Source organism: Diceros bicornis, chromosome 3, assembly GCF_020826845.1.
Source record: "Diceros bicornis minor isolate mBicDic1 chromosome 3, mDicBic1.mat.cur, whole genome shotgun sequence".
In the NCBI taxonomy this organism is placed as follows: domain Eukaryota; kingdom Metazoa; phylum Chordata; class Mammalia; order Perissodactyla; family Rhinocerotidae; genus Diceros; species Diceros bicornis.
This window is the reverse complement of record NC_080742.1, coordinates 14,787,770-14,805,377: the sequence shown is the minus strand read 5'-3', so window position 1 is coordinate 14,805,377 and position 17,608 is coordinate 14,787,770. Positions and strand designations below refer to the sequence as shown.

The 17,608-nt window shown below is 39.2% G+C and overlaps 1 protein-coding gene across 1 annotated transcript in view; it reads right to left on the bottom strand.

Annotated features, from left to right (window-relative positions):
• Nucleotides 1–6,539, bottom strand: part of FBXL13 (F-box and leucine rich repeat protein 13) — a 200,511-nt gene extending 193,972 nt beyond the window's left edge. Inside the window, 4 exon segments of the mRNA XM_058570378.1 lie at nucleotides 867–973; nucleotides 2,325–2,483; nucleotides 3,279–3,346; nucleotides 6,421–6,539. Of these exon segments, the coding sequence (XP_058426361.1) occupies nucleotides 867–973; nucleotides 2,325–2,483; nucleotides 3,279–3,346 (334 nt within the window). The 5' untranslated portion in view covers nucleotides 6,421–6,539.
• Between the last annotated feature and the right edge of the window lie 11,069 nt (nucleotides 6,540–17,608).

Below are 17,608 nucleotides of genomic sequence, written 5' to 3'. Positions count from 1 at the left end.
TAAATACTTGCTTAAACAAGAATTCTTTTTTTTTTTTTTTGAGAGGAAGATCAGCCCTGAGCTAACATCCATGCTAATCCTCCTCTTTTTGCTGAGGAAGACCAGCTCTGAGCTAACATCCATTGCCAATCCTCCTCCTTTTTTTCCCCCCCCAAAGCCCCAGTAGATAGTTGTATGTCTAGTTGCACATCCTTCCAGTTGCTGTATGTGGGACACGGCCTCAGCATGGCCAGAGAAGCGGTACGTCAGTGCGCACCCGGGATCCCGAACCTGGGCCACCAGCAGCAGAGCGCACGCACCAAACCGCTAAGCCACCAGGCCAGCCCAAACAAGAATTTTTAGTGTCTTTATCAATAAATTTAAACAAAATGTTAAAAGATTTTTCCTTGATGTTCATAGTTTAAATAAAACAACAGAATTTATTAGGAAATATTTTGGGTAGCTGAAGCGAAATTTAAGTTATTAAGTTAAAAAAAAAGAACTCTGGGGCCAGCCCAGTGGTGCAAGTGGTTACGTGAGCGTGTTCCGCTGCATCGGCCCGGGGTCCGCCGGTTTGGATCCCGGTCGCACACCAACACACTGCTTGGCAAGCCATGCTGTGGCGGCGTCCCATATAAAGTGGAGGAAGACGGGCACGGATGTTAGCCCAGGGCCAGTCTTCCTCAGCAAAAAAAGAGGAGGATTGGCAGTTGTTAGCACAGGGCTGATCTCCTCACAAAAAAAAAAAGAAAGAAAAAGGACTCCATCAAAAGTACATAATATTTAGGACTTTAGCATTTTCCACACATAGCATTAGTATATGAAGCAACATCAATATAATGGCAAAATTCAGTTTCTAAAAAAATTAAAGTTTCCAATATACCATACCAGCTCATCGACTCTCTTCCTATGCTTATGTCTTGCTTTATCTCTCCATTTATTTAGGATAATTATTAGCCTGTAACAGTGGAACATCTGCTGGATCCACGACAGTGTGTCCGAAGAAAATGTATTAGATTACTGTATATAGTTAGAGCTGTTTCCAAAAAATAAAGTGTTTCATATTCTATCATGGTTGTAATATGAACCAATGTTGGATCTGACAGTTACTGCTTGATTTTAATTACATCTGAAATTAATTACTTTTGACAGCAATAGATATACTCCTGAGACTTTATTAATCTGTAAACATCACCTTTGCCCTTAGAAATTAAGATGTAATAAAATGTCAAGATATATATAATTTCTTCCTATTAATAAATCTGTTCTTTATAAAACCAGAACTTCCAAACTTATTCATAGAAATACAATCATGAGGTAGTATTCCAATTTAGTTAACTGCCCTATGGTTAAACAGATTGCCCTACATGTATATATATATATTTTTTTTTTAATTTATTTCCCCCAAAGCCCCAGTAGATAGTTGTATGTCATAGTTGCACAGCCTTCTAGTTGCTGTATGTGGGACGCGGTTCCAGCATGGCCAGAGAAGCGGTGTGTCAGTGCGCGCCCGGGATCCGAACCCAGGCTGCCAGCTGCGGAGCGCGCGCACCTAACTGCTAAGCCACGGGGCGGGCCTACATGTATATTTTTAACGAGGTGTCCAAAGCTCAAATACACGGGCCAGGCTGGAAGGAAGATGACTAAGGCAGGCCTGGGGACACTTCTCATACAGGGCAGTGGCTTCTTAGCTGCTGGCAGTTGTTTCCTCCCAGAAATAGAGACCCATTATCCTTATGTTAAAACCTTCTGAAGGTCCGCTCTGACTGAGGTGCCAACAGTAGCCAACCAAGAGGAAATGATTCTCTGGCTTGCAGCAGCCCTAAACAAATCAACATCTGCAGAGCTGGATAAAATCTAAGCAGAAGGCTGGAGCTCTCTACCCCTGCTCCTAAGATCACGTACGTGCACTGTCCATTGCAACTATCAGGGGTTTAACTAAAAGAAAGTTATTAATCTGTAAGTTTCCTCATGGATTCATTAAATGAAATATCTATAAAGAAAGGGAGCTCTCTACAAAACATAGTCAATTTTGGTACCCGTCTGTGATATCCCAACTCTCTATTACGTAAAAAAGCTGACAGTAGATCCCTATTTATATTTCTATTTGTATATACATCATACAAACACATACAGGATTTTATTTTAAATACACCTGTTTTCTATTACAATAAAACCCTTTGAGACAAATCTCAGTAAATATTTTAAATTAGTGGCTTTACATTTCATGACAATTCTCTAGACATAAAAATAATAAATTCTTTAGTACAAACTATGCTTAACTGTTAAGTTTGTTGGCTCTTTGAATACACGAATACAAAAGCTAGTTGCTACTATGTATGGATTTACCTTTAAGTTGTTCTTTTTTACCTTTCACATAAGAGTGCCAATGATGAAATATGTATTTTTGAAGTCTGAAATTGTCATATTTCATTGCTTTTTCCATTTTTTCAGCCAGATTGTTATCTTCATTTGTACAAGGTATTGCTATATCTCTCCAAGTGCTATAGGCAGAAAATACAGAAAAATAATAGTTTGATGTTACGGCAATACATTAGTAAATAAATTGAGAGGGAGAAGAAGTAATACTTCTGGTTTAGCTCCTGACAAACCACAGCACAGAAAGAAATTGTTAAATTATTTTTATTGTTTTATTTCCAGCCACTCCTTCCATTTCATTTGAGCTTGCCCTTCCCTTTTCCACGTTTCTAAAGCCCAGAAAGCTCTGAAATCCAAGTTTTTCATAACCTATTTAGAGGCAAAACTAGACCTGATCTAAACTAATTTTACATCAAAATCTCTTTGGATCTGACACATGGCTGTTGACAGTCTTTCTTCATTTCACTTAGTAAGAATATGTATGTGTTTCACTGTAGAAATACTAATATGTTCAAATATGTTTGGTTCCAATGTGCTGCCCCACACACCATTGAAGATGTTATGTAATACACAGTATGTGCAGAGATTACCTTTCTAAAATTAAAACAAAAGAAAGGAATCCAAATTCCAAAATATATCTGGTTCCAAGGGTTTCAGATAAGGGGATTATGGACCTGTACTTTCAACTTTGAAGACTTATAAAAAAAAAAAGAAAAAATGATACATTCAAGAAGTAAAGAACGTATTTTAGCTAAGTAAAAGCAGATTGAATATAAAAGAAATATGTAATACAAAATGGTAGAGACATGATTAAATATATAAAATCAGCATAACTGGCCAAAAATGAGTTTTTCTTCATATGGAGAATACTAAGAACAAGAACACAAAGAACATACAGTATGTAAAAATCACGTTCTTACCAAAAGTGGGTCTTTACTAAATGTCCAGTATAAAATGTACAGGCTTTTAGCATCAATCCTTGAGTCATCTAAAATAAACAAATAAATTAAATAAACATTAGAAATAAATGGAATGCACAAGCTACCTTTGGAAGATGCACAGGAAAATGAGAGCAATGGCTGCATCTGGGGAGCAGAATTGGGCGATAGGGAGACAGGAACAGACTGGAAGAAATATATACCATTCACATATTTTGGAATTTTATCATTTATACCTATTACCTATTTTATAAAAGTGAAAATCACAGTTTAAAATTTTCCCATTACCTTGCACTTACTTTAAAGCATTTTAAGGTAGGTACTATAACATTATTATTGTCAGCTCTATTGATAGGGGTAAAAAGGGGTATAACGTTGCAGGTATTCTGATCACTGTTTTTTTTTTTTTAATTTTATTTATTTTATTTTCTTCCCCCAAAGCCCCAGTAGATAGTTGTATGTCATAGCTGCACATCCTTCTAGTTGCTGTATGTGGGACACGGCCTCAGCGTGGCCGGAGAAGCAGTGCGTCGGTGCGCGCCTGGGATCTGAACCTGGGCCGCCAGCAGCGGAGCACGCGCACTTAACGGCTAAGCCACGGGGCCGGCCCCTAAAGATAATATTATATTAACACACTTATATGAACATGGCCACTGTTAAGTGCTAATGGTGTACATTTTTCTCTTATGTTATTGAGACCTGTTTACCATTTACAAACACAAATATACAGTCACACCTATTTGGTGTAGAGATAAGTTTGGTTCAAATCTATACCGACAGTCTGGAACTCTGAATTCTACTTTTCTAAGGCAAATGCTTTTCTCCTTTGCACATTGCTGTAAAGCCTTTGTTAAGTTAATAGATACAGCATACACATGTTAATCGTGGGTTTATTTTAGGCATACAACAAAGACCCATAGGCCCCTGACATTCTGCCTTATGTTCAATGACATTTGGAAATCCTCACTTTTGATGGGGATTGCATACAAATTATGCTTGTGGTGAAGGAGAACATAAATCATTGAAGTTATTCTTTACTAAATTCTGATTTTTATGGGGGAAAGGAATCAAAGGAGTAAAGTAAGAGTAATGGAGATATCATAACAGGGAGATAAAACCAAGAAAGGAATGAGGTGGCAGAGGTAAAGACAAGTTTCGTCTACATTATGATTTTTCACTTCTACTGTTGGCCCCTAAATTTCCTAAGCCTAAACTTTTCTTCAGAAGACATAACCTGGGGGCCGGCTCCATGGCTTAGCAGTTAAGTGCGTGCGCTCTGATGCTGGCGGCCCGGGTTCGGATCCCGGGCGCGCCCCAGGGCACCACTTCTCCGACCAACCCGAGGCTGAGTCCCACGTACAGCAACTAGAAGGATGTGAACCTATGACATACAACTATCTACTGGGGCTTTGGGGGGAAAAAAAATGAATAAATAAAATCTTTAAAAAAAAAAAAAAGAAGACATAACCTGGAAAGTGTTATATAAATATCTATAATAAATGGCATAGGTCATAAAAATGTGAGTATATTACAAGATCAAATGAATATAGTTCAGAACATTATGGTAATAATGACTTTGAAAAGAAAAATCGTAATTCAGCCAGTAATTTGAACTCGAGTTTTCTATCTAATGATCAACTCTCTAAATCAGCATGAAATTATTCTTTCTGTTCTATTGTTGAAAGAAGTTGAAGTCCTCGTTAATTCATGACTTATGATATGCTGGAAGAGTTTGTCATTCTAATATTCCTTTTTAAGAGTTTCTTTCCCTAAATTCTTATTTTAATTTTACATATATTATTCTCCTGGTTTAAAAAAAACACTAAAAGAATTAAAATAACCACGATTTTTCCTCACTGTTGGCATCCTTTTAGTTTCTCCATGGGGAAAAGTAGCTTTAAGAGAGTATCTCTGAGGGACTGGCCTGCAGCAAGGGCTCCAGCCCAGTGATGCTCCATCGCCACCTTGGGGCTGGACATGTTCCAATTCCACTGCAGTTCAGAGGCACCACTGACCAGTCTAACCATCAGACACAGGCAGGTACATTGGGTCACATGGTTTCGTTTCCAAGGCTCAAGGTTTTCACCATTGATGCTCCAGGAACTTGCTTTCTACTCTTCAAAGCCGTCGTATATTGGTTAACTGCTTGTGATTGGAAAATATTCTTTCTCTCACCTTTTTATTCCAGCTAGCAGTGTATTGCACCGAATAGCAGCTCAACAGATATGTATGGATTGACTGACTGCATTAGAAACTGCCAAATCTCTGCCATCTGGCTACTACAGTGGATGGTAACGGATGTGGGCAACAACTTTGTAGGGAAGTTGCTGGATAAAAAGCAACTTGGTGTTGGTATAGAGGACCTCAGAGTGAGAGTCCTGTTTCCAGGCCCCACATACGACTCACACTGATTGCCCACAAGGGCTGCTGCACACAGACACCTGCTAGTTATAACTGAAGAGGGAGAAGGAGAGGAAGGTGAATCACCACACGATTTCTGAGAGTCTGGATATATTGTAGGCTTAGCTTCGGGTCTGGAAATAAAAGAAGAAGTTCTGCCATGGGAGACGGTTTTGAAAGTTAAAGAGTGGGAATGTCTAAATAATGGATTAGCTGTGAGTTGGTGTCAAGATGGCAGCATAGGTGGACTCTGAACTCACCTCCTCCCACAGACACAACAAATTTACAACTACTCTTGGAACAATTACCCCTGAGAACTGAAAACTGGATAAAAAGAACCCCCACAACAAGGGACAGTGTTGACTGAGGTGGAAGAGGCAGAAATTCCTTTCTGGAGAGAAAAAAAGCCACCTTCGCAAGCCGCAGCACTTCATGGCTGGCTGGGAGCAAGGTTAAGGTACATAGCCTTCCCTGGAGGAGTGGGGGCTCTGAGCACAGAAGCGTTACCACTATAAGCAGCTTTTGGACTCAGCACAACCGAGACGAGTGTCATAATATCTGGCTTTCTGGCTACCAACAACGGGGAATATCCTCAGAAAAGCTATCAAACATAAGGGGAAAAAAGCCTGCTCTTAAAGGGCTCACGCACAAATTCACCCATTTCGGAAAGCAACCTAAAATCACCAGAAGGAAAGGTGCACAGATCTTTGGTGAAGAGACTCACCTGATAGGCTCCAGGTGCATCTTGGTGAGAGGCAAGACCTCTCTAGGGACTGAGACATTAGCAGCAGTCATTATTGTGACCTAGTACAAGCATGCTGACACAGACACCAGCAGACACCATTAGAATTCTCCTCTGGTGTGTTAGCCCAGGGTCTGCCCCATCCACTAGAGCACAGCTTTAATCCAGCTCAGCCAGGGCAGGCAGCCTGGGTAGGGACTGGCCCCACCCAATAGCAAGCCCTCAGGCAACTTGTAGGCTTGCATAGGTGGGATGCCTGGATCCTCTGCAGCCAGGCAGGTGGGTCCACCTCTGCGGGGCAGGGCATGCGCAAGGAGTGGGTGGAGTGTGTATGGCATTGGTGCAGTGTGTGGGGCCTCTGCAGTGGGGCAACTGGGTCTGCTTCAAGGGGGTGGGGCGCACGCATGGGGCAGGACTATATTGATGGTATGCGTGGTCCTGTGGGCGGTGGGGCTTGTCAGCTGCAGAAGATTTGTTCTTCTCAAATAGCCACATGGGGGAGCAGCCCCACCTTCCAAAGCCTGAAACAATTGGGTGTTCCCAGGCCTGGGGCAGCCTCACTCAGCTACAATCCTGAGAGAGCTGACAACAGCCTTGCAGGCCGGAGGCCTGGCCTACAGCATTTGTGAGCCCTTAAGCCTAGCAACCAGCCACACTGGGGGCCTACTCACTTAACAGAAAAACTGCAACAGGAGTGTGCTATTAGACCTTGTATCCAACTGTGCTGGAGCTCCCCATGCCTGATAAAGTGACTGAAGGGTCCATAGCAGCCACACTCATCTGAGCATTACAACCAGCTGGCCAGGGGGACAGCCTAGCCTTCCTCGGCACCTCCAGTAAGAGCAACCCTGCCACAACAGAAAGACACACGTAGCCCACACAGGGGTCACTCCTGGAACATCTAGAACTAGCGACAAGAGGGAAGCACATTGTTGGGCCTCATAAGGCATCTCTTACATAAGGCCACCTCTCGACCCACCTAATACACAGACATAAGCACAGAGAAAGAGGCAAAATGAGGAGGCAAAAGAATACATTCTAAGTAAAGGAACAGGACAAAACCCCAGAAAAAGATTTAAATGAAACAGAAATGAGCAATCTACCTGACAAAGAGTTCAAACAAAGAGTCATAAGGATGCTCACTGATCTTGGGAGAAGAATGGATGAATTCAGTGAGTACGTCAACAAAGAAATGGAAAATAGAGGCAGTGCAGTTTGGAATGTTATTATTAACACTGTTCTACCTGTATCCCAGGCTGGTGAAACCTGGGGAAATTTTGTAATAAATGAAAAGATAATGAAATACCATTACGAATCATTAATGCTAACTTACACACAGATACTGAATTTATGGCTCTTTAATGTAAGTAGTAATTGGTCTCACTAATTTTTAACTTTGTAAGATATTGTCCATTTATTATATATGAGAAAATGGATGCATTTAAATATCTATAGAGAAAAAATTGCTTCTATAATATTTGAGGTACCTAGTATAATATTAGGAATCTGGTAAGAACCAAATGAAAAATAAATGTAAACCATTAACTTCATATTATAATTTTTGGTTTTTAGCATATTATAACATAATTTTTCTTCTGGTGGGCAATTCCTTTTTTTGCTCAGTCAATCCTTGAATCAAGAAATTATATATTAAATTGTCTTAACATATCTCACCATCTTTTAAATTACCATACCTTTACTTCATTCATGAGCTTTAGTAATATCCCATACAGTATCATTCTAGAATAATGCTAGCAAAGTAGTATGGGGTTTGCTATAGACTGAAAGTTTGTGTCCCCCAAAATTCATGTGTTGAAACCTAATCCCCAGTGTGATGGTATGTGGAGGTGGGGCCTTTTGAAGATGATTAGGTCATGAGGGTGGAACCCTCATGAACGGGATTAGTGCCTTCATAAAAGAGACCCCAGAGGGCTCCCTCACCCCTTCTGCCATGTGAGGTTATAGCAGAATATGGCAGTTTATGAACCAGGAAACAGGATCTCACCAGACATCAAATCTGCCAGCACCTTGATCTTGGACTTCTCAGCCTCCAGAACTGTGAGAAATAAATTTCTATTGTTTATAACCACCTAGTCTATGGTATTTTTTGTTATAGCACCCTGAACAGACTGAGACAAGGTTTATAAATATCTGTTGAACGCATATGTCTAATTTAAATCCCTTCCAACTCTGAATTTTTTATTTTTCATAGGCTGTAAAAGTTAATAGTAATAACAACAATAGTAAAAAGAAACCATGTCTTTAATGCAAAAGTGAGCGGTATCTGTAACATACAGTGCCATGGTGTGGTACTGTGTATGAAGTGTTGGATTTTTCACAATGAGTAATTTTCCTTTTTTTTTTTTTTTTTTTTTGGTGAGGAAGATCAGCCCTGAGCTAATATCCATGCCAGTCCTCCTCTTTTTGCTGAGGAAGACCGGCCCTGTGCTAACATCTATTGCCAATCCTCCTCCTTTTTTTTTTTCCTTCCTTTTTATCCCCAAAGCCTCAGTAAATAGTTGTATGTCACAGTTGCATATCCTTCTAGCTGCTGTATGTGGGATGCTGCCTCAGCATGGCCTGACAAACAGTGCATCGGTGCGTGCCCAGGATCCGAACCGGGACGCCAGTAGCAGAGCGCGAACACTTAACCGCTAAGCCACAGGGCCAGCCCGTAATTTTCTTATTTTTAGATATTTTACAAATTACTGAAAGAGTCTTTAATGCCCAAGGGGCTTTTATACATGGAGAGAAACACTCATTGCTATTTGTATTTTAGGGCTCTATTTAATAAACGCATATTTAAATGAAGACAACTTTGAAAAATCAATTTTTCTTAAACATGTAAATGTTTATTACAAATTTTATTAAGTAAAGTCCCTGAAACAATTTAAACTAAATTAAAAATTTACAAAGATGCTCTTTAGAAGTCTCAAATGTCATACACAGCAGACAGACATACATAAATGCCATATCATTAACTCTTATTACTTAGTTTACACTTAAACTTATCCTAAGGTAAACAACATGAATCGAGTTCATATCTTCATTATTTTTATACTTATGATTATTATTTTTATTCCTTCCAAGTTATAGTAATACTTATTTTGATGCCTTCTCAGGAACAGTAACCTACCCAATCTCAAAAGAAAAGGAATACTTTTGTAAACCAGCAAGGAAATAGGATGTGGTTATTGACCAATTGATTCTTGTTTGGGACACAGGATCTGTCTACCTCTCCCAAATGATTAAAACTCCAGCCCCTGGGGTCACAAGGTTAAGTTTCCTTTTCATAGTTAAACTTTGTTTGTTACATCAATAAGACATTTTAAGTCCACATCTTTCATTTAAATTTTATGGTTTTGCTACACAGTGATCCTTTTGATAGCCTCATCTTAAAAGTCATATAAGGGAGTGACCTCCAGGACGTATTGAGTGAGAAAAGCAAGAAGCAGAAGGCTATATATAGTCTGCTACTTCTGTGTGGGAAAGATGACATGAATGGAGCCATATTAAAATAAAGCTGGAGCAGCCATTTCAGGGGAATTGCCTTACACATCTTGTTTTCTTTATCTTCCAAACTGGACCAAACCGCCAACATTCCAAGACATCAGTAAGGACAAGAATATCCTGTTTGTAAGGACTGATAAAACTGGACTTTGCTGATGACTGAATCTCAAGCCAATCTAGGAAGTACAAACCTAGCCTTACCTCATCTAGCACCAATGAACTGTTCCTTAATACAACTTGCCTCATCTTCCTCCCTTTCTCCCATAAAAACCCTAAGCCCCTCTCCTGTAATCAGAGCACACTTGAGTTTCTACTCGAATCTGTGTCTCCTGAATTGCAATTGTTGAGACTGCAAATAAACTTTTTCCTTCTCTTGCAGTTTATGCTTCTTATTCATTGACATTACATGCTGTCAGAAGTGGGATCCAGAGCTACTGACCTCTGATTCTGGCAGTGCTCTGTGGATATGAGCAAAAAACCTGCAGGAGTGTTTTGTGCTCCATAATCTCCTCCTGGAGACTCTGGCGCCTAGTAGTAAGTCGTCCTGGGCCCAAGGCTTCCATTCTTGGTTGAGGTTCAAATTCTTTATTTGGGTGTCCTTTGATACCACTTCTGGCCATCCTTTCATTGTCGGCTTTGCTAAGGAACTTCTGTTTGTTTCATTCCTTTGTTGGGCCTTGTTTCTCTGGTAAGTACTCACAAATGGGAAGTCCATTTTCTAAGGGGACTGCAAAAGGGCAGGACCCCCTTCTGGGACTCCTACTGGTTTCATGTTTAAGGCATATGGACCTTCTACATGTAGATCTTTGTCCTGCTGGATTCGCTTTACTCAGGACAATTTGAGGCTTCACTGGCCTAAATGGGGCTCCTTTGAAATCCCTAAACTGGTTTACTTGTGTGCTCAACTGGAAAAAGGCTATTGACCTAGTCATATTGAATGGGGAGTTTATTTCAATTGGTACCTTGAGGCCTCTAAACAAAACACCAAAAAGTTGCTTCCCTGCAAGCTGTTAATTCTAAACTCACCAAGGCCAATTCAGACCTCGCTCAAAGGCTTGGAAATCTAGAAAAGTCAGCCAACCCATCTCTCTCTACTGTCACTGCCTCCGCTCCTTCTCTACCCACATTCAATTCCTAAGACTGAAGGAAAGTTTTAAATTGCAATTACCCTGAAACTCCTAGGGAAAAAAAACTTGCATTTTTCTCTCTGTCCTTTGAAGTTGTAAATTTTACCATGTCTTTAGAATGTACACACCCCAGGAGACAATTGTCTCTAAGCCGATTCACAGCATCTGGAAGGGCTTCTCTGTTTGAGCCATATATGGCTGCTGCCATCTGAGGGTTAACTCCCTATCTGGTGAGTGCTCAAATTCTGCCTTTGTGTTCTTTGTCCAAACAACTGTCGCCAGTGGGTCGGAAGCACAGGTAACAACCTGGGGCTTGCAACTGGTGTCTCCTTGTCTCTTTGCCCAGCCATGCTTTAACACGGGAATTTCATCTTCTAAAAGTTCCTGAGATGTTCCTCCCTTGGGAACTCCAGCTGGGTTTATATTTAAGAACTACGGTCCTTCCTCTTGTAAATTTTTGTCCGAGTGGACCAACAATACTAAAAATGATCTAAAATTATAGGGACCACTTTGGGGCTCCTTTGAGCTTCCAAAACTTGTCTTTTTGTGCACTAGATTTGAGAACCATGGACCAGAGTAATTGAATACGATCTTTAATTTCTAAAGAATCAAGCACTCCACCTTCTGGCACACCTGCTTAAAAACTATGGTCCCAAAAGCTATAAATATTTACAAAGAACAGCAATATCTTACTAAACTTGTTTCATGTCCTGAAAGCTTGGCTTGGTAACCATCAGGTTGGGGGCCAAAATATGGTTGGACAGAAATATGGGTTACACCCCATTTGTGACCAGTTATGGCTGGACAGAAATGTGGATTGAACTCCACTTGCGGCTAGGGTCCTACCAAACTGCTGCCAGCCTCAGAGGAATTACATTGATCATTAAAAGGAACGTTCCAATTTGATAAGATCATTTAGGAAGTGCACTCAAAAGCAAAGGCTTCAAAATTCCAAAATAGCTTTGTTGAAAGTTTTGTTGCAAAAAGCCAATAAAAAATTAAGATGTAAGAGGTACCAAAAAGAAAAGACTATACAAAAGTCTGTTAAGTTAATGCCTTTACAGAAACCCTGTATCTACCTCTGAAGGAGGGCCCTGTATGGGCCCCTCTCAGAGTTAATGAGACTCTGAGAGATTTTCTGGTAAACTGCTACATTTTTCCCTTAAATAGTCAAGGGGAAACAAAAATCAAAAATTAATGGAGTTGTTTAACACTGCCAGAAATACTTACTGTTTTTTCCGGCTGAAACCTGATGAGATATTTGAAAGGATTTAGTAACTTATGATCAGAAATTGGCCAAATTGGAAGCTGATATTTGGAGCCTGATAAGAATTTTTTTTTAGGACTTGTTCCACAAATTAAAATAAAAACTATGTACCCAAAGGGAAAGAAGCAAATTAGGGATGATGCAGTTGGCAGGTAGATCAAACTACGATGCCATTTAAGTGACAACCCAATTTCTGAGGAATTGAAATCAACTGTTCTTATCTTACAAATCTTCGCAAAACTGGAAATGCAGCTCCAGAGGCAGATCAGATTCCACCCATTCCCTTTCACCAATCCCCAAAATCTCCCCTATTTATCTCAAAAGGCTTGCAGCCTCTCTGGAAACTATTTAGACCATCACCAATTCCTAAGACTGAAGAAAAAAAAGGAAAAAAGAGGCACATGACTATAGAAGCACTCTTGCCCAATAAGTGTCTTCTCCTTAAATATTAGTAGAAAAACCCTTAGCTATCTAAGCAGATAGCCCTAATTTATTCCATCCACCAGAAACAAAATTTGAATCCAACTATTCTTTATAACTAGTGAGTTTTGTATCACTGTACCTGATTCACAGCAGTAATTTTAAAATGATAACTATGGGGTCTCTATGTATGTGTCTATATATATGTATGTTGTAAATGTATGACATTTTTCTGCCTCCAGATGGTATAATTTCTAAAAGAGCTCTATTTAATTGACTTAAAGTAAGTGCTTATATAAATCATTTCTAAATATAATATAAACTAACCCAAATGTATTTCAAGTTAATGTGACAAAACTTTCGTTTTACCTAGGTTTACTAAAAGTCAAACAAATTCATGTTATCTCTATTACAAAATTCAGCAGTAAAAAATTTATGGCTGACTTCATCTAATGTCTTATGAAGTTTTTTGTATGTGCTTTTTGTTTTGTTTGTTTGTTTGTTTTTTGCTGAGGAATATTCGCCCTGAGCTAACATCTGTTGCCCATTTTCCTCTTTTCTTGCTTGAGGAAGATTAGCCCTGAGCTAACATCTGCACCCAATCTTCCTCCACTTTGCACGTGGGTTACTGCTGCAGCATGGCTGATGAATGGTGTAGGTCTGTTCCCGGGATCCAAACCCATGAACTGGTGCCGCCGAAGCAGAGCGTGCCAAACTCAACCACTATGCCATGGGCTGGCCCCTGTCTTATGAAGTTTTTGTAGGTAATCTAAACATAACTATTGGGAACAAGTAAACTAAATAGATGTAAGTAAAAGGTTTTAAGGTAAACTTTTAAATAAGAGTGGTGCATTATGGTATATGTATGCAAAAATAGCTTCCATAATCTTTTTGGTAACTTGAAACCTTAGAGTTTTACTAAGTTAAATTAAATGATGAAAAGCTCATTGAATATCTAGATCACTTTCAAGTAGGATAAAATACTGAAACATTAATTGCTAAGCAAGTCTAAGTTTACCTACTTTTCACTTCATATTACAGAAAAACTAAAAAATGTTTGGTTCTGTTAACAAACATGTCTCGTGACATGTTAAAAAAAAATGTATGCTATGAGAAAATTTATATTTTCAGTAAAAGAAGGTATAAGGAATGGAGATATTTTCGTTAAGAAAGTAAATTTGTCCTAAAACAAAACTGGCTAAAGGAAAGAAGAAAGGACAAATTCTGAACGTACAAAGAAAGTTATATAAGGTCTGTGGAAGAGGAAACCTGAGAAAAGAGTTTCATGCATGGTCAAGCTGGCTAAGATTGGAATGAGTTTTAATTAAGTAAATGAATTTTAATATCAAAAGTATATTGGTGCAAAATTAGAATTTGGTTTTTCTCTCTATTAAAAGACAAAGTCTTCTCAGATTATTAATCTGCTTTCAATAAGAAATTATAAACAAAGTTTCTTTACCTTTAACGTAAGCCATTAGGAAACAAAGATTCTGTGTTTTCTCTTTATCAGGTCTTCAATTACTTAGGAAAGCAGAGTCTTTTGTATTAAAAGAGATAAGGTTTTGCAGCTATGTAACCTTCTATATTTGCCTTTGAAATCTTTTTTGTCACTTTTGTTAAATAGATAATTAAATATTAAGTTTCATAATGATCTGTGATCTTATTTAGGCAAGTGTTTAGAAACCTTATTGATATTTTTGACAAACTTCCCCAAATCAGGTTCTAAATAAAACCTTTTTTGACCTTTAGCTAACTTTGGGACTTTTCAGAGGATCCTTGAAACATCTCAAAATATTTGTTCTCTCTCCTTATAAAAAACGGAATAGCAAACTAATTAGGCCTATCTGATATGTTAAATTACATGGGAAGCTTTGTTATATAAGAAATAACATTAAGCCTTCTTTATATTATGTCTTTATAAGTATATATTATAAGAGCTCCAAAAATTACGTGAAATTCCTAGAAATCTAATATGTCCTGGTATAAAATGTTGTCTGTCATCAAAATTGAGGCTCACACTAAATATCAGGAAAGTGCCTTAGCTGAATTTGATGCAAAGGCAGCAACAACAGAATCTGTAAAGGTTGTGACACATGTGGATGAAGTCCATTCTGCTTCTGCAAGAAAAATTGACCCCTCATTGCCAGACTTTTTCCATTCTGATGTCCTTGTAACATGACAACAGTCTGCTCCTGAACCAGAGAAATTAAGATGGGTCAACAATGACTGTAAATTAAATGAATAATCGAGGCTATGGGAAACCCAAGACAGCTGCTTGGTGCTTCCTGGCTCCCTGGAAAACCCTATTTTTTTTGTTTTTACATTCCTTTACCTACCATAGTACATTAAGAAAAACTATCTCTGTCCCCAGAGGCCTCAAACTCCTCCCTCTAGGTCCTTTAAGCACCTGCAGCTAAATTTCATTCAACTGTTGCTCAGCATGGGTTATCTTTATGTTCTTGTTATTGTTATTGTATGTATGTTTTCTAGATGAGTTAAAGCCCTCCCTTGCCACAAAGTTGATACCCTCACAATGGGAAAGAAACTGTTAGAAAATGCATTTCCCACTTGGGGTATACCTTCCACAGTCTCCAGAGATTGAGGCACCCACTTCACTGGGCAAATCATATGAACCTTAACAAAACCTTACAAACTTCTTGCAACTATCACTGTTCCTGTCATCCTCAATCATCAGGCAAAGTCAAGAAAACTAACCAAAAAACTGGATTCAGGCAGAAGAAATATTAAATTACATGGGACTACATGAACGAGGAAGATGCTCCAATGTTTTGTTTTTCCAGATTTAAAGAAATCTTTTCTCTTAAGCTATCAACAATTTGGTAAGATATACCTTTGTGAACAAATGAAACATTTACCTTTTCTCCCTACCTGATCCCTCTAGAATTCAGAAACTCTCAGTGAGTATTCTTATTTTCACTTGTATAAAGAATCAGGCTAAGTTTTTAATATAATCAAATTAGTTATACTGTGATTATCTTTGGTAAAAAAAAAAAAAATGAGGGTAATTTTAGAGAGAAAAATTGTGTTTGCACCTTTGTAGATATTGGATTCTAGTCCTGCGAATCATCTTTGAGGTTTTGTTATATACCTATAGACTGGACTCCCCTGCCCTAAGGTATTGCTTTTGGTCTCACCAACTGCTCACAGTGTCCGCTTTGGAAAACATGAACTGATTCCACATGAGGTGGTCACTGGCAGATCAGTGTCTATTGGTATACAGCCTTCTGCTGATCCCTTGCTGTCTTATGCTAGTATGACCAGCTACTGTAAATCTCTAATGTCTTATGCTTGAGCCTATCATCAACAGGTTAAAGAAGCTTTCCTGGATTCCAATTTAAAGGATCTGGTTGGTCACAGTCTAGAGCCTGGTGACTGAGTATTCTGAAAGCATCATCAGAGGAAGACAGCCCTCAAGCCCCACTGGAAAGGACCTTACCAAGTGCTCCTAACCACTGACACAGTTGCAGAACTAGAAGGCATTTAACCTTGAAGATACATCTCACAGCTAAAGAAGGTTCCACCTGACATCTGGGCCTGTACAAATGCTGGAAACCTCCAAATCAAATTAACTAGGAAGAGAAGTAACCCACATCTGAGGCAGCCAGCTTTCCCCAGATGGCTGGACCAGGCCTGTATACCTTTTACACACTGTTGCTTCTTACCTTATTTTCTCCCTCTTTTTCTTGGAAAGACAATAATCTTATCCACATCTCCCAGTCTATTAAACAAGGGGTAAATCTTTCTGACTATTGGGTTTGTCATCAGAAGCCTTGTTCTGTACATGAATCTAGAGATCCTTTAGTACATTTAATTGCCAATCTCTCCACCTTTCCTCCCTTAATTCCTTGTGCTAAGTGTCTAGAATTTCTTGCCTAATCAATCAAACCTCCAGAGATTTAAGAGGTAACATTTGTAACTGTTGTAAATACCTCTTGTTTGACTTGAGTAAACACCTCTGGCGAAGTAAAAACTGAACTAGACAAAATCCAAGCACCGGCCAAATGGTTAAATGCAGGGCTCACTGACATCCCACCGTTCTTTGATCTCTTTCCCTGGCTGCCCTCAGGCATTGCCTCCTAGTCTGGGTCTGTCCTCCAATTTGGACTTAGCACTTTGTTTGTTATCATAGGACTTCTCATTGTTGTAAAACTTTGTCTTCTCCGCATAGCTTGATGTTATAAAAACACGACTCGGATAATGGTTGCTCAGCGCTTTGAAATGATTGCTAAGGCTTATGAAACTTCACGTAAGAAACTTCAATGAACTGCAGGAGATGTTTACCCTTAAAAGAACTTGACAGTAGAGCCTTCCTCTGCTTTGGCGCTTTTGTTGCTCAAATGTGGCCTAAAGGCTCCTCAGGAAACCTCTTTTCCTCCTATGCGGGACATGACACACCAGGAATAAGACTTCCTGGTGACAAGAGACCAATGATGCTTTGATGGCTGATCAGCAATGCTTTTCAATAGTCAATCATCAAAGCTTTCAGAGAAAGATCTTGATCAAAAGGGGAAAATGTGAAAGATGACATGAGCGGAGCCATATTAAAATAGAGCTGGAGCAACCATTCCAGAGGAATTGCCTTACATGTCTTGTTAAATTCTTTATCTTCCAAACTGGACCAAACCGCCAACATTCCAAGAAGTCAGTAAGGACAAGAATATTCTGTTTGTAAGGACCGATGGAACTAGACTTTGCTGATGACTGAATCTCAAGCCAATCTAGGAAGTACAAACCTGGCCTTACCTCATCTAGCACCAATGAACTCTTCCTTAATACAACTTACCTCATCTTCCTCCCTTTCTCCCATAGAAACCCTCAGCCCCTC